Source organism: Limanda limanda, chromosome 19 (genome assembly GCF_963576545.1).
Source record: "Limanda limanda chromosome 19, fLimLim1.1, whole genome shotgun sequence".
Taxonomy (NCBI): domain Eukaryota; kingdom Metazoa; phylum Chordata; class Actinopteri; order Pleuronectiformes; family Pleuronectidae; genus Limanda; species Limanda limanda.
In genome coordinates this window covers 15,555,545-15,581,133 of record NC_083654.1, presented here as the reverse complement: position 1 = coordinate 15,581,133, position 25,589 = coordinate 15,555,545, and the positions used below count along the sequence as shown (strand labels likewise).

General features: G+C 41.7%; 1 protein-coding gene across 2 annotated transcripts in view; it reads right to left on the bottom strand.

Annotated features, from left to right (window-relative positions):
• The window catches only part of akap9 (A kinase (PRKA) anchor protein 9), a 55,761-nt gene that overhangs the window by 10,208 nt on the left and 19,964 nt on the right, over window positions 1-25,589 (bottom strand). The window contains exons 12-32 of one of the 2 annotated variants that reach the window (XM_061092854.1): window positions 25,234-25,351; window positions 24,959-25,056; window positions 24,768-24,870; window positions 24,241-24,469; window positions 22,892-22,952; window positions 21,644-21,982; window positions 21,085-21,351; window positions 19,556-19,674; window positions 19,093-19,304; window positions 16,960-17,192; window positions 12,170-12,332; window positions 9,950-10,044; window positions 9,028-9,145; window positions 7,984-8,022; window positions 6,341-6,573; window positions 6,114-6,233; window positions 3,469-3,645; window positions 2,877-2,981; window positions 2,245-2,397; window positions 1,697-1,783; window positions 254-1,282 (exon numbers count right to left, since the gene is read on the bottom strand). In XM_061092854.1, the coding sequence (XP_060948837.1) occupies window positions 254-1,282; window positions 1,697-1,783; window positions 2,245-2,397; window positions 2,877-2,981; window positions 3,469-3,645; window positions 6,114-6,233; window positions 6,341-6,573; window positions 7,984-8,022; window positions 9,028-9,145; window positions 9,950-10,044; window positions 12,170-12,332; window positions 16,960-17,192; window positions 19,093-19,304; window positions 19,556-19,674; window positions 21,085-21,351; window positions 21,644-21,982; window positions 22,892-22,952; window positions 24,241-24,469; window positions 24,768-24,870; window positions 24,959-25,056; window positions 25,234-25,351 (4,098 nt within the window). The remainder of the gene's footprint in view (window positions 1-253; window positions 1,283-1,696; window positions 1,784-2,244; window positions 2,398-2,876; window positions 2,982-3,468; window positions 3,646-6,113; window positions 6,234-6,340; window positions 6,574-7,983; window positions 8,023-9,027; window positions 9,146-9,949; window positions 10,045-12,169; window positions 12,333-16,959; window positions 17,193-19,092; window positions 19,305-19,555; window positions 19,675-21,084; window positions 21,352-21,643; window positions 21,983-22,891; window positions 22,953-24,240; window positions 24,470-24,767; window positions 24,871-24,958; window positions 25,057-25,233; window positions 25,352-25,589) is intronic. The other variant, XM_061092855.1, reaches the window with a different exon arrangement.

Sequence of the window (25,589 nt, the reverse complement as noted above, 5' to 3'; positions counted from 1 at the left end):
AACCTATCAGAGCTGAACTCAACAATTCACCGTCTGATACTTAATCAAGATAATACACAGGGGTTTTGTTGGTTCACCAATAATTTGAGTGCAGGGAAAACTTAAAAAATGTGCTCTCCTATATAAAGTACCAAGTATAATCGCTCTATTTCTTTTTTCTATGGTAAAGAAGAAAACAGAAACCATCTTCAACAACTTCTTAAGGCTGCCCAAAATCCAAAGCTATTTTCGAACTTATTGGCTGAACTCTTACCTCCACAGCCGGTGAAGACCTCTGGTGTGTGCTGGCCTTCATCTGACCCAGCAGGTCCATGAGCACGGCCAGCCTCTTCTCGTACTCCAGCACCTCCTCCTCAGAGCTGGAGAGCAGCTGCTTCTGGAGCTCCTGGTCTTTCTGCATCCCATTCAGTCCCACCTCCAGCTCCATAAGTTTCTGGGTCAGATGCACCACCTTCCCGGTGGAAACGTGTCTCCCTTGGCCCAGTCCGCTGAAACCCATTTTGGGAATACCAAAGTCACCAAAGTCAAGAACATGGGGATCGTCATCGGGCTTCACACGTGTCTCTGTTCGTCTCTGCATGTCCTGGTTTTCTTTGGATCCCTGGTGCTGCTGCTGGAAGGCCTCCAGGGTGGCTTGGCTCACCAGCGCTGAAGCCATTTTCTCCCTCAGATTTCCCTCCAGGTTAGAAACCCTCTGCTGGAGACCATCTGCATCGCTTTGAGTCTGCCCCACAAGGAGGCGACTGCGGCTTAACTCAGAGTCTTTTTCGACAACCATGTCCTCCAGCTCCCGGATACGTAGCCCCAACTCCTCCACCCTGGACGTTGCACTCTGCTCCAGAGCTTGAACTTGGGCCTGCATGACGAGGAGACCTGCAGTTTTCTCTCTCAGAAGTTCTTCAAACTCGCCCTCTGAACTACCCAGTTTTTCTGCTTCATCCAAAGCGTCCGTGCTCTCTTTAAAACACAGATATGTCTTCTTCAGTTTAATGTGCTCCGTTTTCAGCGTGTCCAGCTCGTTGGTGGTCAGGTCCATTCTCTGCTTCATTTCATCATAGTCCTCTTGAGCAGGCCCCCACGTGCCACTCTCTGCCTCACCCTCGTCTTCCTCTGCAGCCTGTTTTTGCTCAATATTGGCCAGTTCCTCCTGAAGTTTTTCTATGACTGCATTCAGTTGGTCAAGCTCCTCTTCATTATTCCTCTTCTGACGCTGTTGTTCACTACGCAGGCATTCCACCTGGGACTCCAGGTCTTTTAGCAGCTCATCCCTCGCATCAATCTCCTACAGAGTAGAACATCAAGATTATAAAACCATAAAAACACCTGATGTGAGGAGTCCATGGTGATACCGCTACATGATGAAACCTCTGAGTCCCTGCAGTGCTGAGAAAGATTTGTTTGGCCATAGATTCAAATAATTTCAATTAATATTTCTTTAGTTTGTCAGTGCTCTACAGAGACTCAGGGGTTTAATAAGCCACCTCAGATGAGCAAATGATCACCTCACAACAAATGATGGTTTTGTGGAGTTACTTACCAAAACAAAACAAGCACAAAATAACCCAACAGCAAAAACCGGGGGTGGAAAATAAAAGTGAACAGAAAACCAGGGAACACACACACTGATGCACTAGCACGGGGCTATGCGTATTCGAAATAGACTTTGGTTCTATTTCATATACGCATATTATGTTACCTTGTTATCAGAAGCTGTTTCCGTGTGTTGAAGCTTAGTGATCTGTTCATTAAGAAGTGCTATTTGCCTGTCCTTCTCCTCCATCACCTTCAAAAGTCAGAGATTATAATGCGATGGCTATTAATAAAACACGTCCATCAAGAGTCAGCCAAGTGGTGGTGGACTACTGAAAGTCCAAAAACTCATTCAAAGCAGAAATATGTGGCAGGGGCGTTCTTAAATCTTGCAAGGTATAAAAAATCCTGAAAATTGTGCAGATTAAAATTAGCAGCAGGGAGAATTTCTTTAAAAAGATCAGAAAACTCACCCACTGCACAAGAATTATTTTGTGGGCAAAAACTATGATAGCTATTATATATAAAAACAGTTACCAGTGATTTCCCTTTTGCTCTTTAGTAGAACAGTTTGTAAACATTAGGTCACACATTAAAAGTTTACACATCACTTGTTTAATACAGTTAATATACTCTGAAAGTGTAATCCACTGTCATTTAACATCCAGACTTCCCTTGTTGTCCAAAGATGTAAAGCTGTCGCAGTTTGTTTACCTGGATCAAGCTGTCCCTTGTTTCTAGATAGTCCTGCTGGCTGCTGATCTCCTTGCTCTGGATCTCCAACTGCATTTGAAACTGCTGCACCTCCTCGCTCTTGTTCTCCAGCTCCTCTCTGAACTGTTCCAGCTGCTCCTCCAGGTTACAGATCTGAGGCAACAGGGCAAACAAGATAAGTTTGTTTGAAGAGACGCAACATGCACCTAAATATCCTTACAGATATTATCAGCATATTTTTGTTCAATACTAAATATTAACTATTCCTAATCTTACATATAAAAGGTAGTTAAGTAGTCTAATATCAGTTTTTGCAGCGTTTAATAATGATCCAAATGTCATATGCATTAACATAAAGAACACTTGCGAGATTGTTGCAACTTTTCTCAATCTTTTTCTCATCCAACACAAATATGTTGAATATTTTTATTGTGTTTATAGATTATTTTATGCATGTTTCAGTGTATAAAATAGGAGCAATTCAGGTATAGAGGATTAAAGATATGTTGTTGTTGTTTGTTATGTATATCCTCATAATATAAACCTTCACTATCGAAGATATAATAATGCATATATAGACTCGTATTTAATTAAAACAAATCCTCAAATCACAAACTGAACGTCACAGAAACCTCTTTCTCTTTGCGCTCCAGAGCTTCTCTCTCCGTCTGTAACTGAGCCTCCAGTGTTGGCTGTTTGGTCTCAGTGATTGATGCATGCTGTATCTTTTGTTCCTCCTGCAACGCACACACATAAAAGAAAGTATTTAGCTCAGTGGTTGTTTACGACATCCATGGAAAGACATGAAGAAGCAAAGTCTTGTAATAGAACAGATTTCTGAAGGAAGCGACAGATGCTTTGACATATAAACGCTGTATCGCGCCAAAAGCACTTAATTTGCAATTTGTCAACTGAGCAAACGGGAAAATTACCTACACTACTCCTCCTTCACTCACCACAGCCCTCCTCCGACACTGGGGGCAATCTGGACAGTTTATAGCCACGGCTCAGTGTCAGCATCACTAACAGCAAACTGCCGAGATGGCTGAAGTGCACCCACCCACATATTGTTCTCCTTCTGTTAACATCCCGTCCCTCCTCCCATTACTCCACTAGCTGTCATCTTATCTAAACGCTCTCTCACACCCCATCAGCCAAGCTTCACGCGCTATTGTTCAGGTTTTTCTCTCTTGCAGTGTCTGTCCCCCCCCTCCCGTTCCTTACCTTCTCCAGGGAATCAGCGCTGGACAGCAGGGCCTGCTCCAGCTCGCGGATGCGGCTCTCCAGCTTGTCAATCTCTTCGTCGCGCTCTCCTAACTCACGACGCATCTGCTCCGAGCTGAGCAGCAGCTCACTGCACCAATCCGCCTTCTCCTTCAGCTGGGAGGTCAGCTGGTCCACCTGGTAGTGAGAGGAAGAGAGATAGGGAGGAGGGGAGAGGGAGAGAGAGGAAGGGGGGGGTCTTTTAATGAGATTCGTTCACAGACGCCACTCGCCACAGCATAGCTGAAACATGTACAGCTAGCTGGGAGGTCAGCTGATCCACCTGAGAAAGGAGGGGGCTAGGAGAAAAAAGAGTTGCAGGGACAGAGGGGAGAGAGAGATTTCATTCAGGGGGACACAAACAGAGCCAAACAATAACCAGGAGGATGCTGGCAGGTAACTGATCCACCTGTGAGACGGCAAAACAGCAGCAGATCAATGAGCGGGAGCAACAGGACGAGGAAGGGTTTGTTGAGGATGAACTGGGAAATGAAAATGATCCAGAATGTCCTTATTCTAGAAACAGTATCTACTTTCACAAACATTCCACTGCTTGATTAAACAAGAAAATTACGTTTCTTCATCAAAGACAGATTTTTTTAAGGATCTGAAATCCGAGTTACAATTCAGATCAAGAAGATAGACTGCAGTAAGGCTGATGAAATGCATCCTTTCACTGGCAGCTCTTCATCAAATATTAATATATATTGAGTGTAGTACAGACTGTTCATCAGAGCACTTGAGCCCAGAATGGGTTTTATATTTTTGGAAGCTTGACTTCACTAGAATTAGGATGAAATGCAGTCAACTCAAGTGTCTTTTTCGACAACACTTCCTGCACGATTTTCAGAAAAAAACCTGGCGAGACAGATTTTTTGATTTTCCTGCATAGATGTGTTTAAGAAATGATTTTAAAGCATCAAAGTGACACTAATACCTCTATATAAGCTCAGCTTACAACGTTAAAGCAAAGCCACTTGGCTCGTTTTACGGTGAGGTTATTTTACTTATTCCATTCACATTTTGTAAACCTAATTTGTTTTAACTGTTTTGCTGATGGGGACATTTAAAGGGATGGATCAGAATGAGACAGGGCTTTGTTGTGACGTTCAGACATTTCAAAAAGAAGTAAAACTGTAATGCAAATCCAAACAGAGGGAGCTGAGAGAAACGGGGGGTGACAGAGACGGAGAGGGTCATTAATTGCTACAGGGTCGGGCAGGATCACTTAAGATGCACTAATTGCTCTCTGGGGGAGACTTGACTCTACATGAAGCTAGAAGCAATACCTTAAAGGTTACTCCATCCACCTGCAAAAGTCACGAGGGAGAAAAGGCAGCAGCACAAAGGATCAGAGGAGGAAGATTTCAAGGGCAAAATGGCAAAAGGGAAGGAAAAAGCACTTAGTGAGGAAAGTGTGGCACAAGTCTCTGGATATGATAAAAGTGGTAAAGTTGAAGCAGAAGTGCGACAGGGTAATAATATGAAAATATGCAACAAACACAGAGGACCCAGAGCATTACCCAAAGACAAAACAGGAAAACTGAAGATAATAGAAATTGTGGGAAAGTGTTTTGAAATGTAAAATACACTGAGAGCCAATATCCCAGAAAAGTCAATTTTATAAAGCAGACTCTGCTCCTTCATATTATCTATAGGAAAACGTTTTGAATTTCTTGGTTTTCGTGTCTTATTGCTTCTTTTTAATTACAAATAAGGTGTCAATTATAAACTGGTCACAAACGTTAACATGCAAAACACTTTGTGGTGTGAAAAGATTCAATCTTCAAATGCGCTGCAGCTCCATGAGATGACAGTGTTGATGAGAGAGGGGACTAGATGGTGTTCGGATAAAGAAAAATTAGTAGCAGAAAAGCAAAAGCACCTCAGGCAGAGAAAATACACAAGGATGAAACAGTAACTGTCACGAATGAGTCGGATACAATTTCCTCATGTGGCAATACTGAAGTCTTAAAATGTGTGAACCAAGCTTTAAACTTTTGATCATAAATAGTTGGGGACTATAAAAGCAACTAATAAAACAATTAAATCAAATATCTTACAACACTAAAGAACACAAGCTAACTTGGGTTTATTACCACAAATCAGCCCTTTCACATCATGTGATATTATAAAAATATTGCGGCGCTTTAACCAAAGTTATTTGAATACCTCCTGTGAACTGTCACCATGACCCTGACATGAGTTTTCACTTCTGAAACCTGACATCATGGGTCACATTACACATCATGTTATTGTCCTTCTGTCAGAATTCACATGATACAGATACACAATTTCTGACAAACTCTTGTATTTGAGTGAAAGCTGAAAAAGTGCAGTGACTAACATTAGCACCCCCAGCGTATTGTGTATTTGAGGATCATTGCAAATAAAATCACTATTACGCAACTTTCAAAAGATCGCAAGGACAAACATTGACCTCACTTATTCACCTGCGTAACTCTCACACTGTTTGGTATCATTTTCCAAACAGCACAAGTAATTCTACCAGCTCTTTTGTGGACTCTGAGCTTAGTGTTGTAGCCACAACAATGAACATCTCTATTACTGCCTGGTCCACAGAGAACAGAGCTTTCTCCCGTTACCTCTCGGTTTCTTTGCTCAGAGCCTGTCTGAAGCTTCTGTGGACTCTTCATCTGCTCCTCCAGTTTCTGGATCTCCTGCTGGAAGAAATCCCTCTCGTGTTCTCGGTCCACAGCTTGTTCCTGGACACAAAAATAAGGAAATAAAAAATATGAGAAATAGACAGATATTAAAACAGATATTCAACAAAGACGACAGGAAAGCAGGGTTACTTTTCATTGTCACTTACATCGAGGAACCTCCTGTTCTTCTCCAGCTGTTTCTCCAGAGCTTGGATCTGTTGCTGCAGGTCTCCGCTCTCGGTCATCTGTGTTTGCTCCAGCTCTATCACCCTGTTGACCTGTTCCTCCAGCTCGGCCTCCAGCTGCTTCACCTGCTTCAGGAGGCCTGTGTTCTCCTTCTCTGCCTGACGCTGGACCTCCACCTTTTCTTTCATCAGCTTCTCGGTCTCCTCCAGCAGGTCTACAGGGGGACGGAGAGGGGGAGAGGTTAGGCATCACTGCCTGACACCTGGAGGTGGTTGACGTGAGGGATTTAGTCATTCAGGTTTGATTTCAGTGATGAGCAGGATGCTGAGATGGATCTGAAGAGTCTGACGTCTGTGCGCCTGGTAAATTACAATTGATGCTGATTTTGCTCTTTGCAATGTTGATCATTTTGCACCACTGTGGATTTCAGAGAATTAGATCAAACTGTCTTTTCAAACAGCATTTTATTCCCTCCGCCAAAGATGTTATGTTTTTGTCTGCATTTGTTTGTTTGTTTTACTGTTACTTGGCAACATTACACAAGAAATCATATAAAAGGAATTTTTTTCAATCTCTATAACATAGCGAGAAAGGATGTTTTTTCCCCCAAGATTTTTCAGAGAACAATTCATCGATTTTGATGAAAAAGTATCAGGCATGTTTAATGGACTGATATTGATGTGATTGTGAAATGTGTTGCTGATTCAAATAAATCTAGTGAATTTAAATTTGGTTTCATGAGGGCAATGTTGGACCTTGGCGGAGGTATAAACTCTTCTAGTTTCTAGTGGTCTCATTTCTTATGTTAACGCTGCAGAATGTATTTCTTTCTATTCACTAATTTATGTATTTATTCTTCTAGTATCTAATGCCCTTCTGGTTTCATATATTGAGGTTAATTTTCCTCCACTCCATACGGAAATAATGGCGAACATCAGACTCTTCTAACATCTCAGTCAGCTTCGCGACATAATGCCCTGTTACCAAACATGAACACCCATCATGGCGCCTCTTTACCCTTCTGCCGACACCAGTGAACAACCCCCACCGGTTCACCCAGGATCAAACCCCACAGGATTAGTGCAAAAGTGACAAGGTGAGAGAGTGCGGATGACACAGAGATCAAGCACATGGACAGTCCAGACATAGCAGTACCCATGCCCAATAAGCGTTTACAGGCAGGGGGAGAGGGACTTCCTGAACCGCCAACCATCTCACTCAAAGAAATGCTGTAAACACAGCATGCACACATCTACATCAAAATAAACATAAACCATTAAAAAACACAGAGTGAAGATGGTTGACAATTAGGAAATCGTGACTACAATTATATGTCTGAAGATTACTTTAATTTAAACATGCTAATATGAGTGCTAGCATTGACTCCAAGACATTAAGAACGACAGACCAGGACAAAATCAATGAAAATGAAAAGCCAAAGCGAAGGTTAGTGATTGAACGGAGTGAATTGTGAGCCCAAAGCAAGCAAGCTCCAAGCTTTTATTTATTTTCTGTTGGTGAGTTGCTGGATTAGGGTTAAACAGATGAATACTGTCACTCAGCTACAGTAGACAAATTAAAAGAACATATAGACATGAGCGAGCCATGCTCAAAGTGGACACACCTGCTTCAGGTGCTGCAACCATTGCAGCTTCAACTAGGCCTACGGGAGGATAAGAAAGCACAGGAGTTTAACATGCTCTGGTTTTTGTCATGAACAGGAGAAAGAAAGGTGGAGATAGTCTGGCAGTGCGTTTTTCTGTCTGCCAGTTGTAGGTTAATGCTGCAGAAAGGATGTCGTGAAAGGAAAAGCTTTTGGAAACAGCCCCTTTTGGTCTCCAAACTCAGATAGAGAATACTCACCACTTTAACAGTGAAACCCATGGGAAACCTTTTTGATCATATATAATGTAAAATGAGCAGATGCAGTTATCGAACTTGATGTTTCTGGAAATACCTGTAAATTTATGACCAGTGTCACAAAAAAGTGTTACAGCAACGTAGATAAGCCCAAAGGTGTTGACTTGACAAAAATATAATTATTTTATTGACTATTTGACCCTTGGTCTTTACACCTGACACTGACTATACCACCCGACCACTCACGCTCTTACATGTATTAAATCACTTTCATTAGGTTGCAGCAACATGTGAACTACAGAGGAAATCAATATGAGGGCTGTGCACCTTTAAATCAGTCTAAGATATAAGTATAAAGGTAGATAAAGGAATTGCTTACTGTCAATATAATGAACCGTGTAAAGAGTAGCAGTTTAAAAAACAATTAAAAACAATGATTAAAACCACTCTATGACATGCAGCTGACTCTGGGTTAATGATTTATGTCAAATCAAGCTTTAACGAGTAATTTAAAGTTTTTGTGTCAGTTTATGAGACAAACGTTTGACTTTCGTTGCAATACAATACTGCGAAACAAACTGGAACTGGAAACTTGAGCCCTGATGAAATAGAGTAGAAAATCTTAGGAGAGAGATGAAATCTTATATAACCGGTCATAATTTACTCAGTTTTTTTTTTTTTCTAGACATAAATTTTTTTACAATTAATTGTTCAGAACAAGCTGAATATACTGATTTCCGCATATTTTCCTGTCTACAAGTAGTGTAGGTTATTCTCATCTTCGTCGAGGGAGTTCTGGAATACGTACAAAGCTCACGGGGACCGGCGTTCTCCCTCATAGCGTCCTGTTGCCGTGACAGCAGCTCCCGCTCCTCCTGCATCTGAAGCCTCTCCTGCTCCAACTCCTGCAGCCGGCTACTTGTAACCTGCAGGGAAAAATCATATCCAGTTATGACGTGGATTATATTAAAATATTTGTTTTGTTACTTAATGGATAAGGCTGGGTTGTCTGTACCCTGCGGTGCATTTGCTGCACTAATGGCATCACCATCAACGGGATGCAGTATGTAGGACTGCCTCAAAATCAACTTCAGTACCCAAGAGATTTACATGAGATTTCAATGGACAACAATGAATATCCATAGAACAGACGGGAAAGAAATCTATATATTGCACTTCGGCTACACAGAAAATATTTGTTAGTGTGATCAACCTATTGTTGGTTATGAATATATGCGTTAAAATGTGTGGATATCTGATCCGAGCCTGAGGTCAGACCGGGTGTAGACAAAATATTTGAAATAATATTCAGGTCAGGTTTGGTCACGTTGGCTTTTTAAACTTAATGCGCCTGTAATTGGGGAAAAATGCATCTAGCTCACGTCAGGTTATGACACAAATAAACAAAAAGCCTGTCGGTTCTGCTCAGGCTTGGTTAATTTTCTCTTCGGCTTAAAATGGCCGGGGAATTATGGCCCAAGCCTCACTTTAATATATGTGTTCATGCATATATATGATAAAGAGAATCACACTACTTTAATGCCTCACATTTTATTCTATATGTACATATTTTTAGTTTTTCCTTCTGGCAGATTAAATTCAACCTGAAGTTACTGTGCTTACGCGTGACTCACAACTCTGTCTCTGTAGAGGCAAAACACAAACATATACTTTCAACGTGGTCGAGTGACATGCTGCCTCACAGAAAGGTTATCCTCCTTCATCCTCACCTGCAGCTCTTGCTCAAGGTTCATTTGCAGCTCTGCCTTCTGACGCAACTGCTCCTCCAACGCAGCCCGTTCGCCCGTGTACCCATCAATTACACCTGATTGTGGACAGTGTGGGAGAGAAGGAATCAATCAGCAGAAAAACACAGCGAAATTAGCTTGAGCCCTGTTGTCAAGGTTCAGTCGCACGCACACACACATAAGGCTGCCGTCCAGATGAATGAGCACTTAACAGTGGGAGACAAAATCCAAGGTTACCAACACAACACAAAAGCAAACGAAAACACACAACAAAGCAACGTGCACAACCACGCATTCAAAGGCAGAGACGGATACAAGTGAGCACGTCTGACCCATTTAGCTCGACATGAAGAACAAGCAGTAAACACAATGCAAAGCTCTATGATTACTGTCACAGGTCAGCAAGCATTAGGCACCATGGTATTTAGTTCATGAATACAGGGGAGGATGTAGGAAAACAATTACAGACCAGTCAAAGACCATTCATTAATTTACTGTGATTACAATTTTTGTGTAGAACGAGGCCAAATCTAAATATTTCAGATTTTGTGTATAATTTTGTGTGGACAAAGAGCTCTTTATCTTTATCTGAAGCTGAGAGAGACAGAAGGTAAATGTCACCTGTGTTGTCATTTGATTTCAGAAATGTCAGCAGGAACCTAAGCTGTGTGTAAAGTTTGCCTAAGGAGGGATACCTCAAACGGATGCACATTATTACTCCCTAAAAAAACACTGTCCACCAAAGACACAGAGTTCTCCCGAAAAATCTGCACAACAACTTCATCATGACATTGCAGCCATCTGACTAATCTCAATCTCGTCCCATTTCAATGACGTATCAAATCAGCCTGTGAAGAAGATATTCTTTCCAGGTTGAGTCCGTCACTTAACTCAAAACCAGTTTGAATAGGCCACACCCTGAGCTTTTACCTACGTGGATCCATCCACTTGCTGTACCAGGTGTCCATGAGACAACAGATTTCAAGCACTCCTTCACAGTTTATAAAGAAGAAGCATGCCACGTAGGCAGATGCGGAAAACAATCGGTTAGAGAAAAAAATGCTCTGTGACTCAGAACCCGGGGGGTGGAATCTATTCTCTCTTGGAGTAACAACTATAAGTGAGTCGACAGAAAAATTATTGGCAGCTATTGTGAAAATTGTGTGATTGCTTCAGTCTTCTTTCGGAACAAAATATTAAATATCTTAAAATTTACTAAAATGAATGGATTTGCTGCTTTTCTTCGACAATAAATCAAAAATGTTTAGCTTTCGTACAAAACAAGCTTTGGGATATTGTCAACACAGCTGCTGCCTACAGCCTTATTATCTATAATGCTCTTCCACAGAGGTCACATGATGGCAAATATTTGCTATTCTCTGGCACCTTATGACCATAAACAAACATGGTAACAGGATCCTACAAATGTTAAAGACACTGAGAGATTAGAAGTTGTTATAAACTCACCATCGTTTAGTGTCACGAGGCCAGAGTGTGGGACATGAATGCTGTACTATACTCTTAGTGAATTGAGTAAAGAGTGAATGTGGTTGTAACAGTTGACCCTCATGGACCAGCTGTCTCTGACAAGGATGGTACAGGCGCCCTGCCCTCCCGTCCCACAAGACTCTGTTGCTGCACTTAAAACGTTCTCAGTTGTAAAATAAACACAGACGTCGGACTGAGGTTTCTGTGCTGAAGATTTTTCTTACCGTTTCATCCATACGCATTCATTTAGCTGTCGATATAATCAAATGTGTTCAAACACAAACAAGAAACAGACTCGCAAACGCTAATTAGCATTTGTCGATTTCTCAGCACAGATGGTCTCACACTCCTTTACACTTCCACTCCAACAGCTGATCCCCTCACTCCCAGTAACAACCCCCACCTCCAAACCCATGCACACATGTGTTTTCACCTCAGTGCCTTCTGCTCTCTAATGCAGCTCTGTTTTCTGTAATCATTAATTGATCGCCCGCAAAAATCCATGGAGACTGTGAGAGAAACTGTATTTCTTGAAGACTGGTGTGAGGAAAACATCTTTAAGGTGGCTTCACATTTAAGTCAGATTCTGTGACGACCTCCCAATAAATGTGATAAACATTTAAATCAAACTAAGATATAACTGAAATCATTTCACGCTGATCCTATTTTGTATAAAAAAATCCCAAATACACAAACTCTGTTAAAAACACTCACCCTCTGCGCGGTGAAGCTCCAGAGCCAGCTGCTCCCGTGCGCGGGACTCCTCGGAGACCCTCTCCTGCAGCTCCTCCTGCTTCTGGATCAGCTCGCTCATCTCCTGGTTGTGGCGGAAGGACTCCCGCATCAGCTCGGTCTGGGTTATCCGGGCATGTTCAACCTGAGGAGGGGGAAAGGAAAGACTCGTTTAATCTCAGTAAGCATAAAGGTTTTTAATGTTAGATCTTTGTCCCAAAGGAGCACTCCACCAATTTTACGCATGGAGATCAGTTTACCTGTCATAGAAAGAACTACTCAGCTGGAGAAATAAGTTTCGGCTGATAGCGTCAGAGTTATATTGGTTTAGAAAGAGTTAGAAAGAGTTAAGGAGCCAGAAAGGATCATTAAAGTTCTGACGATGGAGTGACATGTAAAAATCACTGGATCAACCCTCAGCAAACAACACATCTATTTATCATGTGAAAGGGACACTTATGACATCCACCGTCAGTAGTGATACTGAAAAATAAACCTGCACTTACCACACTCATTTCATGGGAGAAGGGAAAGACAGATAAACTGTCATTTGATCATGTGATTATATGACAGGTTTGACACTATCTCTTGTCAATGTCTATTTTAACATTTTCATACTGATGACAATATATGAGGATATGAGAAAATACTTAGTTTTATGACGTTTTAATTTGCAGCCAGAGAGCAAGTCAATAGATCAATGTATAAGCAAGTTTTTTATTAAACTGACTGAGAAAAGCATTTTGTTGTCACCTTTAAAAATGAAAGGTCTGCGAACGGCGTGAGAACACAGTTCACTGTCTCATAATGTGAAAACAACATACATGCTGCTGCACAAAAAAGGCAACATGTACAAAAGTCAGAAGCAAAATGAGGCGATGTGTAAACGTGACAGAGACCCACTGACACTATGACATCACTTCTTGTCAGGTCACAGAGGGCAGTGAAATCATTACGACGCAATAAACCGCCAGCATGTTCGCATTCGTTTCATATTTACTTTCCATAGATTTCCATCTACCTGAGCAAAGGTCTTGTAATGTTACGGGAAGCAGGAAGAAGCAAAGTGACTGTACCACATAGAACTCATTTTTTCATTTACTTATTGAAAGGCAGCACAGAGAGCTGCTTGTTTTGTGCTTAGAACTGCATCACATCTGCATGTGTGGACCTGAACTAAATAAAACAGGCTGAGAGAAAATGTGCCCATAAGAAATTAATCAGCTACATGTCCTACATCCATCTGAGGCTGTTTCAAATTGCACAAACCTACTCTGTATGTGTAATTTAAAAAGCTGTACAGTTGTGGGTTGAAGGTGTAAAACTTACTGTATAAGGAGGAGTAGGCAGGGAGATTTTGGAGATAACTTTAAGCAAGTGACCATTAGTCCTGTGATTGATGTGCGAGATCTTTGTCTGAACCAACACAGCATTTTTCTCGTTCAAGATGCTGCAAAGTGGGAAAGGTCGGGGAAGGGGTATACGAGATTCCACCTCGTACACATCCTGATCCTCCCCCTCCACCCACGTGCTGTTCTGCATGCTCGAATTCCAGTAAGCGCGGTGGGAGTCCATGGTAAAGGATGGATGCGTGAAGGGAGAACTTCCAACCTCGTTCTGTTACGTTGGCGCTCTTTTCCTGGATTCATCAAAAGATGTCTCAACTCGCCACGATCCGTCAGGCTGGGCTGCGCTGCCGCAAATGAGAATGAAGTCCAGTGGGGAGAGAAGGTGGTGGATAGCTCCAAGCAACAGTTTCTATGTTTGCCACACACCAGAAGAGTAAACAACATTGGGATAGGGTGACATTCACGTCATCTTGATCACATGCTGCCTGGTAGAGGTAGAACGAGTTCCAGGTACACATTGAGACAGATAATCCTCGGACAGCGGCGAAAGTTTTACAAAAAGTGTCATCCTCGGCAGCAGGTGTATTCCACAGTTTGGTCCGACAGCTTAAAGGGAATTCCTGAACATGACAGCACAAGGTATGTCAACCCAAAGGCAAGCATTTCTCCTACTTGTGTCCTCTTTGAAAAGCTCCAGTCGTCTCTGTGTTAATTCTGACCTTCTTTCTTCACAATATGATGCCGCTCCGTAAAGCTCCCGCTCCCACGTCAGCTCCAGCTCTCTCGCTCTCTCTCTCTCTCGCTCTCTCTCTCTCTCTCTCTCTCTGGAGATTCTTTAACAATACTATGCCACCGTAGCAACCCCGACCTGCAGGGAAGCCTCCCAGGGGCCCCTTTTAATTGTTTGGTCCAAGCGGCAGCCAGCCGAGGGTGAAATGACAGCGTGCGGATGTAAAGTCGTTCAGTCTTCTTACTTCCTTCGTAGGACTGTCATTCCCTCTCTCTGCACATGCTCGGTGCTCACAACATAGTATTACTCACTGATGCCGGATAGGTCTCCTGTCAGGCGCGGTTTACTTACCCCAGGCGGGCTACAGTCACTCTGTTAAACTCACTTTGCCTCTGTCCACTCATGTGGTTTAAATATAAAAGATTAAATCCTAGACTTCCAGGTTAGTTTTCCCCGATCTGAGTGGAGGATTTTTTTCTTTCACTTCCTACACGGATCGCTCACAGCAGGATACTGTTCAGCAAAAGTGGGAGGGAAGCAGGCGTGGCTTCAATCCTGACTGCCAGTGGAGCAGGTAGATTTGCAAATAGATCTCCCGCACACACTCCTTATAGGCACAAATAACCACAGACAACACACACCCTTTTCACAAAATGTTGCCAAACTTGATTCCCTCCCTATACGCAGACACAAAAAGAAGCAATTAAGTCGCTCTGACATTCAGCCTCTAGGTCCCACCTACTGTCTCTGTTTGACATGTCAACAGTCATACTATTTCCATGTCTCACTGAGGCGTCTCACCGGCAGATAAAGGGAGGGGAGCAATGAGCTAACACAAACACCTTTCCCGAGCAAATCATTTACAGCAGTAGTTTAACGCTTAAGACACTTAACATTCCTGACCGGCTTGTTACATCAATCTTTCTCTCACGACGCTGCTTCACAGACATGATGAACCCGGCTCCGCTCACTGAAAGATTAATGTGTACGGGATCAATAGCAGCAGGAAAATCATTGAGCAAACCATTAGAGGCTTTGTTGATTACAAGTTTATTGTGCTGTTAATTGTGTGTAGTTGGAAGAGTTGGAAACTGCGAGTGGGGGTTTACTGGAGCTGCAAGCAACTGTCATCTTAATTTTGTTATTTATCTGCTGCTTATTGTGTGTGTCGTGTGTAATCTATTATTATAAAAAAGATGAGCACAAATTTCCCAGAATCCTTGTTGTCATATGTATATAAAAAGGTCTTGTTTTGTTTAACTAGCATTTCAGAACTCAAAGATATCCTGTTCGTGATACGTTTATTTTAGAAGACCTTTTTTCATTCAGAGGTTGGAGAACATTTTCTGGCATTTAATTTAATTTAAAACCTACTTAAACAATGAATCAATTATCAAAATTATTGCTGATATATCAATGTATTATTTAAGCTTATGTACATGTCGCAATCTTACATAATTAATATATTGTGGTGATAACGTTCTATGGCGTGGGGATGGGCGGTGGAACAACTATGCTGGGATGCCTGACCTGAAATTTCTTTCAAGCTATTTTTAGATCACCAAGATAAAATGCATGTCGGCGTGAATAACGCATGAATTCCAGCCAAGGGGAAGATGTGTCGTGCAGTCAGTTACAGTAACACATCCACTGCCCTACTTAAACTGGCCCCGTCTCTGTTGGCTGACGCTGGACACAGCAGGCCCGTTACACAGACAGCCTGCAGGGGGGTGGAGCTGCTCCGTCCCGCTGGACTACGGTAGGCAGGTCAGCCGGACAAAAGCTCAAGTGTAAATACAGCTCGTATCTACAGGCAACCACCGAGAATGAGGCAGCTCTTTTGTGCGTGAATTCTAGACAACTCAACTTTGTTGCCGGGCAAATTCTGCAGCCTCATCACCATTATATGACCGTGAACAGGCATAGAAGCTCACAGGGGGTTAACTGTGCGAAGAGTGGGCATTTAAATGTTTTGACAAAAGCTAAACATGTCACTAGGGTTTTCCGTTGATTGGTAACTTATAGTAAAACAAACACAGAGCCCTTCTGAAACATTAACCCACTTAAGATTGGCTTCACTTGACCAGGGATTTTAACTCAGGGTGGGTTTTAAATATTAACAGTGATGATTATTTAAATGCCTACAAAGATGGTTTGGTCAGAATCTGTAGGCTGGCTTTACTCTTCATGTTAAGCCAAGATAAACTATCCAATTTCTGGCTTCCTTCTTAATATCCAGCATCCATCTTTCATCATCATCTTTTCTTACTGATCTCTCTGCAAAACAACTAATTTCTAATTACTGATGTATGTCCACAAAAATGTAACTACTTATTTACAAAACTGTTTCATTGAGCAGTTTGGCATGTTTTTATTATGTTATTTGTATTGTTTGAATCACTTAACAATTCTGAGATATGAACAGGATTCTAAAACTCATGCCCAACCTATATTAAGTTGCCCCATTTAAATGAGACGTAATATAGCTAACAGTTTGCAAAGTATAAAAGAATATCTCAGAAAGATACTTTTTGTAAAACCGAATAATTTAACTTCTGAGGTTAAAAAGAATCAACGTTCCCTGGTAAAGAGAAAGTGTAATTTGCATTAAGGCAAGAAAATGAGGTGATCTAGTAAATCCATGCTGTGACACTAAACACCAGATCAGCTGAGTGACAGAGTTTGGTTTGTACCTGGTTGGTGGTGTCTGTGATGGCCATTAACATCTTCTCCAGAGCCGTTTGGAGTCGGCTGCCGATGCCCATGAGATGTTCCTCGTTCTCTAACTGTGCCCCCGCCCCCAGCAGCAGGCTTTCCATCATCTTCTGGGACTCCTCCAGACCCTCATCAGCCTCCGTCTCCCCGGACCACGAAATCACATCGTCTGTGGAGGTCTCACTGCCCTGGCAACTGTCAGCAGCGTGACCTGGAGCGACAGGGAGGAACAGAGAGTGTAAATATATCACACACACAAACACACACCTGAGGTTTAAAGCACCAAGTGGTTTATTACATCGGTCTTGAAGAGTTTCAGGTAATAGAGATATTTTTCCTGCTTAGAAGGATAAACAAAAGTACATGAGAGTACACCCACACAATTATGGCTAGAAATACTAAATGTTGAGCTACTTTTAACTATTTAATTTTCCCATGTTACATTACAAACGATTACGCATTACCTTGACAGAAATAGGGTAAGTTATTGTAAGGCTTCTTAAACTAGAATTACCACCTTTCAGTTGTATGAGATTATGTAGTATATGTAGTAACGACTTTGACCTTTAAACACAAAAATCAAATGTGTTCATCTTTCAGTCCAAGTGAACGTTTGTGCCAAATTTGAATGAATCCTCTCAAAGCGTTCCTGCCAGAAAAATACAATGCCTCCGGTCATGGTCATAAAAATGCTCACGATGTGTAGTTTGTATTAACGACAGAGCCAGATACAAAGCAGAGCTAAAAAATAAAATCATAAGAAACGCTCACACAACTGCCTTCAAGCTGGTTGACATGATGTATCGTGACAGCTTGAGGCGGCAGTGAGATTCGCACTTGACACTTTGTTATGGTTCTATTTCTGACAGAACATTTTCATACTGGAACAATATTGACATGCAGACACACCTGGATAGAGCATTGAATCTTTTAAAGCACAGAGGCAGTCAAGGTATTTTCATGCGTCATTGGTTTTACAGAATTTAATGGATTTGGAGCCCGGTGCTCCATGACGTTCAGTTCTGTGACTTGATGCCTGAACACAACTGCACCTCTGTGTTCGGTCCATTTCACTGGAATATCTCTGCTTAGCATAATTCGAAAGTTATTTGCATAGAAACACAAGATAGGTAAAGTTCAGTCTCCACTGCACATGAAGAAATTATCTTGCAGGTAGGTGATTCGACGACACCGACCGAAGACCCGCTGATAAGGCCAGTTTAATACTACGTCATATTTCATCTTTAAAAAAACAGTAAGAATCAAGTAACAGGTTCGTCATTAATCAACATTTTGGATTTTGGCAAAGTCTTAGTATCAACAACAGTATTAGGATTTGACTGTTGTCATGAGACTAGCTGTTGTCTGTTGCTTCCATGGATTCACCACATTCATTTATAATGAACCATTCACACTTCAGGCTAATCTGATGTTTATCCTGACATCGGAATTACAGGAATAACTGTCCTTGCTGCTCTTTGCACAGTTAGTGATCACGTTGAATTTGTGGGTCATAACTGTACAAGTGTAACAAGACAGTAGTCTATGTGTTAATGTAAATGTTCAACATAGAAACCACACCAAACCTCTTTGGTTATGGAAATGAATTATGAAGTCATGAAGCAGTTTATCTGACACTTTGAAACTGAGCTGACACTAATCTCTATCCACGCTTCTCTGACTTGTGGATAGAGTCCAATTTATTCAAAAATTAAATAAATTTAAACCCCAATAAATGTTACTTACATCAGATTTGTACAATTTGGATTGCAAACTTTATAGTTAAGCACACTTAATATAAATAAACTTGTGGTCAGCTCCACTCGACAAAATATCATAATTGCCATAATCAAGCAGGTTCTGTTTTGACCCTATCCGTTTGTTTGTTTGTTTGTTGTTTTGAGCAGGATCCCGCAAAAGCTACAGAATAGATTTCCATAAAACTAGGATGGGACATGGGCCGTGAACAAACTCATTATATTTTGACATAGATACAGGGGGTGGATCCAGGAATTTTTTTCTCCACTTTCTCTCCAGTCTTTCCATCTGTGGCCAGGATAAAGATACCAGCATTTGTATCTACACCATTTCTGAACCTCTGTGATACTTGCCTGCAGCATGAGGCCTGAAGGGGGATGTGTTAACTTTCTTCCAGGTTGCTCTCTGTGAGGTGGAGGGGGGCGGTGCAGCCTGCTGCTCTTCACTGGAAGCATCACAGCGACTTTGCATGTGGAGGCCCATAGTTTCCTCTGCTGCTGCCGTGGTCTTTAGGACATCGACCAGCACCTGAGTAAGTTTCTCATTGGCCTTACGCAACAGGTTTCTAAAAGAACGAGAGAAAACAAAGTGTAGGTAATACCAACATCAGTAAAGAAGAGTATCTTTAATATGTGAAGTGGACATCAAGAAGGAAAAGTCAGTAAAAGCTCGATATTAAACTGCGCCAACTTTGTCTTGACCAGGAAATAAGTAATGTTTATGATTCATGCAGCAGGTTATCATACAGGAAGAACTTTCTGTGTGCACTGGATTTGATTATAAGACCATTAGAGAGCAGTATGAATGCAACGCTACCTTTCATTGTCCGTATCGGAAGACCCTCCATCATTCTGTGAGGATAACTTTATTCCCGTCCCACCTGGATCTTCCTCTTCCTCAGCCTCTTCCTGATCGTCCTTCCTCTTCTTTAAGGCCTGGACGGGCAGTAGAGACAACACAGACAGGAGCCCCGTCATTGTAAAATCGCGGCGGGATAAAAAGACTTCTGAAAACTCTGAGCAGCAGAGGACAGTGTGGCTGGATGTGCGGCAGTGAGAGTGAATTCAAATTAGGCACCATACAGCACACGTACATGCGCACTGCCCTTTTTACGAGCACAGACACACACACACACAAACACAAAGACGCACTTCTCACTCCCTTGGAGCTGAGAGAAACACTACTATCTTTGTGCTGCTATGGCAACAGGTGCACCTGAGCTACATAGACAATAGCGCCACCTCCTGGGAGAACAGCTTAAACTCAGCTCTGCTTCTACAGTCACACAGACACGACTGCAGAGACTTCAGAGGAGCAGGATGGAGACGGATCTCAATTAAAGCCCTTTTTTAGACACGTATGAGTATATGTTTTAAATATCCCCTCTACAGTTTTCTTACGAACAATATCTTATACTGTAAACTTAGTGAAGTTTTAAACTTTGTGATATGTAAGAGAAGTACTGAATAACTGGTTTGTAGTAAAGTAGCATAGAATTGGGTTATAGCTATAAAAAGAAAACTGATTTATTTCTTAGAGAATAAGATGATTTAGGATAATTTAGGAGAGAATAACACGGTGCACAAAATCCTCTCAGCTGGGTGTTGTCACAGACTTAAGACGAAATGCCTGAGATGTTTTTTACATTATTAAAATTAATCTCAGCCACTAATAGAAGCTTAAGAACTTTTTTCTCTGACTTATAATTTCTCTATCAGCACCAAGTCGGTGTAGCAGCAACTTATTTGATAAAGAACATTGAACCTGACAGCCCCTGCTACCACACAGTTAAAGCTTAATCATGCAATAAATGGTTAGTGAAAGACGACCAGACCCTGGGATTAGCTATTCAAGAAATGAGGACGGGAGGAAAACACGACACAGAAGTATATGGATGAGGAAAATGTGAATCATCTAGAATCAAAACTATTCTTTGACATCATACCAATAGATTTTCCTAAATCTGGTTATGACTATGCATGGTTACTAAATCATAATACTTTAACAGCAGAGAATCTTGTGCATCTTGTTTTAAATGGTGCTGTGTTGCTTTCGGGGTAAAAAGTGGATTAAATAATGTATAAAATAGGATCCGACTATACCAGCAACGCATTGTTAATGTTTCTGTAAACTTGAAAACCAAATTGTGTGGCTGCAAAGTTTGCACAAGGCAAAATTAAAACAGCTTCAACCACAATATTAACTTTATATAGCATGTGTGGACACAATTGTATGACAGCATTTCTGGAAATTATTGCCACAGCAGAAGCTAGTTGTCTCACATGAAATGTGGTCCAAATGATGGTGAAAATAAATCACCAAATTAGGTATAACCTCTGACTAACCTGCTCAGGTGCTGTTTCACTTCTCTGCAGCTTCTCCCTTAATTTTCGGATCTCGGCATTCCTCTCCTCCAGCTCCTTCTCCAGTCTCTCCCTCTCCAACTCCTCCATCCAGGCGCCCTGGGAGAATGAAGCCCTGGGAGCTGGCTGCTGGTCCTCCCTCTCCTCCTGGTATGACCGCGTCTGCATCGAGGTACTCGTCTGGCAGGAACGCTTGATGCGAGCCAGCTCTGTCTGCTGTGCAAACTCCACTGACATCTGAACTATGGCCTGAAAGAAAACATGGATACAGAGATATTTTAAAGAATATATATCATGTGGGACATAGTGGGGATCTGAGAGGGTTCAATTGTTTGGTCTATAAAAGTTCAGAAATAGGTGAAAATGAAACTTCCCAAACCCCAGAAAACATCTTTATCTTTAACTATTAAGTTAAGTATCACAATTAATTAAATAACATGAATACATATTTTCATATCAATAAAAATAAATACAATCTTCGCCAGTATTATTAAAACTCTCTCCATCCAAGAGTAAAAATACAAATTGCCTGGCCACCTACCTTGGCAACCTCTTCCTCGACTCTCTCCCAGTGTTGTTTTTCTTCCAGCAGGACGTGCTCGGCCGCCCCAAGGCTCCCACTGGAGCTTCCAGCACTGCCCAAATCCTGCTCCCTCTCTCCTTGACGCTCTTCTCTTTGCGTCCCCTGCTCCCTGTGTTCTATAAGTCTCCTCAGCTCGCTGTTGTGCTGCTCCTTCAGAGTGGCCACCTCTTGGACGTACTTGTGGTAGAGAGCTTTCCTCAGAGCCTGCAGCTGTGCAGTCAGGCCAGTGGACCTTTTAGACAAACTCAACTCTACACCTCCCTCTGACAACTCTTGTCCAAGCTGGTCCTGTGAAGACTGAAGACAGCAGAGAAGAGGAGGAGTTGCAGGGATTCAAATTATACTACCAGCTAACAGCACACTGGAGTGTTTTAAAATTATGCTGATTACAAGATAGTTACAAGAAGTTCTAAAAGTAAAAGTTCCTCAAGACAATTCCTGAAATAAACAGGTTTTCTTCACTGCTGCTCAAATCATCCCACTAATAAATGCAGCATTTTGTTCTCTCCTCCCCCTAGGGGAGGGGATGATAGGGTGATTATGAGATGTCTTGCCTTATATTACAGCTACATTTCCCCCCAACACACTACTGCTCTGTCTCGTGATGAATCCCTGTCTTGTTTGTTTCACAGTCATGGAGCTCCTGGTCTACCAGTCGCCTCAAGCTTAACATTTCCAAAAATCTAATGTCTTTAAAGTAGCATGCCCAGTTTCTTTTAGGTTTCTTTCGCTCCTCTGCCTCTGTCAATCTTCCACTATCGCGGATCTCTGCGGATGAGGAGGCAGGAGGCCCACAGTCGCGAGTTGTGGAGTTCTGACATTGGAGGGAGTGAGAGTGACAGGCTGGGGAAGGATGGAAGTTGGAGCGATGAGAGAGGGCGATGACTTCAATGGAAAGCGGCTCATTCACGCAAGACAGAATCCTTTCATGCAGCCACCAAGACTACAGTAAGTCCACTTGGTTCACTAGTAACACGCTTAAAGGGCGGGTTATGTAACGTGTGACCCTTTTAATCGTTAGATATAGGTTCGCTCATGATGCTGGTTCTGAAGCAAAGCTGGGGATTTAGAGCATGTTTTAGCCTAAAGGCTGCAACAACCCCCTACTGTCATAGCATCTTAATGACGTGCACGTTTCGGCTCATAGTGGGATGTGATGCATGTGACATGAGGGCTTTAGATGAGACCAAAATGAAGAAGCCAAACCTTTAGGTCGTCGCTGCGCTCGTCGGTCTTCTCAGAGCTGGACTCAGGTACTGTGGACAGGCTGAAAGTCAAAAGCAAAATTAATTGTTCTGTGAACTAGACATGAGTTTAAAAGTTTACAGATTTAAAAAAAATGTATTTATTTAATGTCATACAAATTTGATATTTATATTTATATTTGGGCTGCAACCAAAACCAAAAGTTTCATTATCAATACAAGTCCTGGTTTGTTTATTGATTAATGAGTTGGATTAAATAGAAATCCACGTTTAACTGTATGTCTGGAAATCTTTTTCTAAAACATGAAACTATAATATTAAGTGTATTTAGAGAACCAAACAGTGGAGGGCAGCAGCATCTTAGTTTTCACAGCAACAGTGGGACCATCCACATTAATCTAGATGATAGAATATAAATTATTCTGTGAGCATATGTCACTAGTATTTCAGAGATATTAATTGTCTATAGTTAACTATAGTTTACTTTGTCTTTTTTGCAGGTTGTAGTTCTTACGCAGGAATAAATAAAAAGTCATGTGTGATAAACAGGTTATACGAAAAACTATATATATATTTGAATATGTTAAAGTCAGAGGTGCTTTTGTCACTTCAACCTGAGATTCATTAAAAAAACAATTTGGTTTAATCTTCTGAGCACTTCATGTCGAGTGCCTCAATTTCATCTTGTTTCCTACGCAGCACATCAGTGCTTCAATGATCACTTCCAACAGGAAGCCATCCGGAAGAGTTGAAAAGGCACTTTTATAGGTTAGAGGACTAACAAAAGGCCTGAATGACGCTTTACAAAAATCTGGTGAATATTTCATTAGTCGAGTCTTTGTCGTCAACAGAACTGGGTCATGAAGCTTCCACATGCTACACAGCATGTGCAGACCAGCAGATGTTAGATTATGTAGCTCAGTATGTTTATATATGCACTGTGTAAGTCAATCAACTATTTACATGAGTTCCTCTAATTTAAAGTAAGCTGAATTAGAAGAATCTGTGAAAGACAAAATCAAAATAGTCTTAATATACTAAGTTTAATTGATTGGATCACCATTTTCTCTTACCACTGTCACACAGTAAGAGGGATCTGGGTTCAGTTCCTCCTGTGTGGAGTCCCTGTGTCTATGTGGGTGTTCTAAGACGACTCTGGCTTCCTCCCAAAGTCCAAAGATATACAGCTTAGGTTACCTGAGTACTCTTAATTGAGTATAGGAGTGAGAATGATCGTTTGTCTATGTATGTATGCCCTATGACACGCTGGTGACCTGTCTAGGATGAACCCGCTGTACCCATTTTCTAAAAACTTGTGTTGTTTGTGTTGTGTTTTCACAGTGTCCTCACCTGTAGTAGGTCTGTGTACTTGTGGCCTCCTGCAGTTGCTGCTGCAGCAGGAAGAGCTCAGTGGCGTATCGCTCCTCTGCCTCTGTGGCCTGCTGTTGGTAGTGAGCTCTGAGAAGCTCCAGCTCTTGCCTGTGACTCTCCTCCAGCTGGAGCTGCTTCTCCTGAGCCTCCACCTTCAGCTTCTGTAACTCACTGGCTATGGAGGGAGGTGGTGCCTCAACCTGCTCCTCTGAACACAGCAATAAAGAGGAGAAATGTAAAAGATGCTCAACTGGGTAGTATTTATGATAAGAATAAATTAAACTTTAAGTGTTCCTCATCTATGAGAAGTAAGAAATTCATGTGCTAATATAAACAAATCAAAACAGTGAACAGTACGACCACATCTAAAAACAGGTAAGATAACTTTGCTATTTACAAGTATGTGTTTTTCAGTATATGCACATTCAGGGTGTGAAAAGTTTCCAGATCACACTGTTTTACCTGTTTGATTTAGAATTTTCATTATTGACTTTAACTCTATTTACCTTTGCTTGAGGAGCTACAGCTGGTAACCTGCACACGTAGGTCAGAGGTCTCTTTCTCACTGCAGCTCTTCAGTTCATCGAACGCCATCTGCAGTTCCATCATCTGTGACACAGACGGATTGGTTAGTGTGTCTCTGTTGACTCCGTTATCCACCTCTGTTCGTTCAACAGACTCAGAATACAGATTTTACCTTGCTCCCATCAACCCTCAGCAGAGCCTGGAGCTGTGACAGTCTCTGATGCTCCTGTTCAATCCTCTCCCTCACCTGATGAAGACCTCTGTATAGCTCTACAATTAGAGACAGAATTGTGGCATAGATTAAAATCCTTTTGGACTCTTTTGTTTTATTAAAAAATGTACACTGGATTTAGAATATACAGTTATACACAGATATGCTGCATTCACTTGAAATACATGTTTTTCTGTGGTACTTTTAAGGATTTTTAATTTTATGAAAAAATGTACCTCTGGCCTCCTGTATAATGGAGGTGGATTCACTAGTTTCTGGTCTTTCCTCTGAAGGGGGCTGCCAGCTCAGATCAACACTTTCCAAAAACTCTTCACCAAACAGCTTCCGAAAAGACTGAAAGAGAAATGATTGCAGGCTGTATTAATGTAGAGACACAAAACATTTACCCTTTTTACAGTATTTGTATTTATATAATTACGTTCGCCAGGGAGGTTATGTTTTCACCCCTGTCCCCACAAAACTACTGAACAGGTTTCCATGAAGAGTTTTTATCACTTTCTTTAACATTATTTTTGATATTTTCACCAATTTTCCAGGGAACAGTATTTGATATTTGAGGGTGCTTTATTTG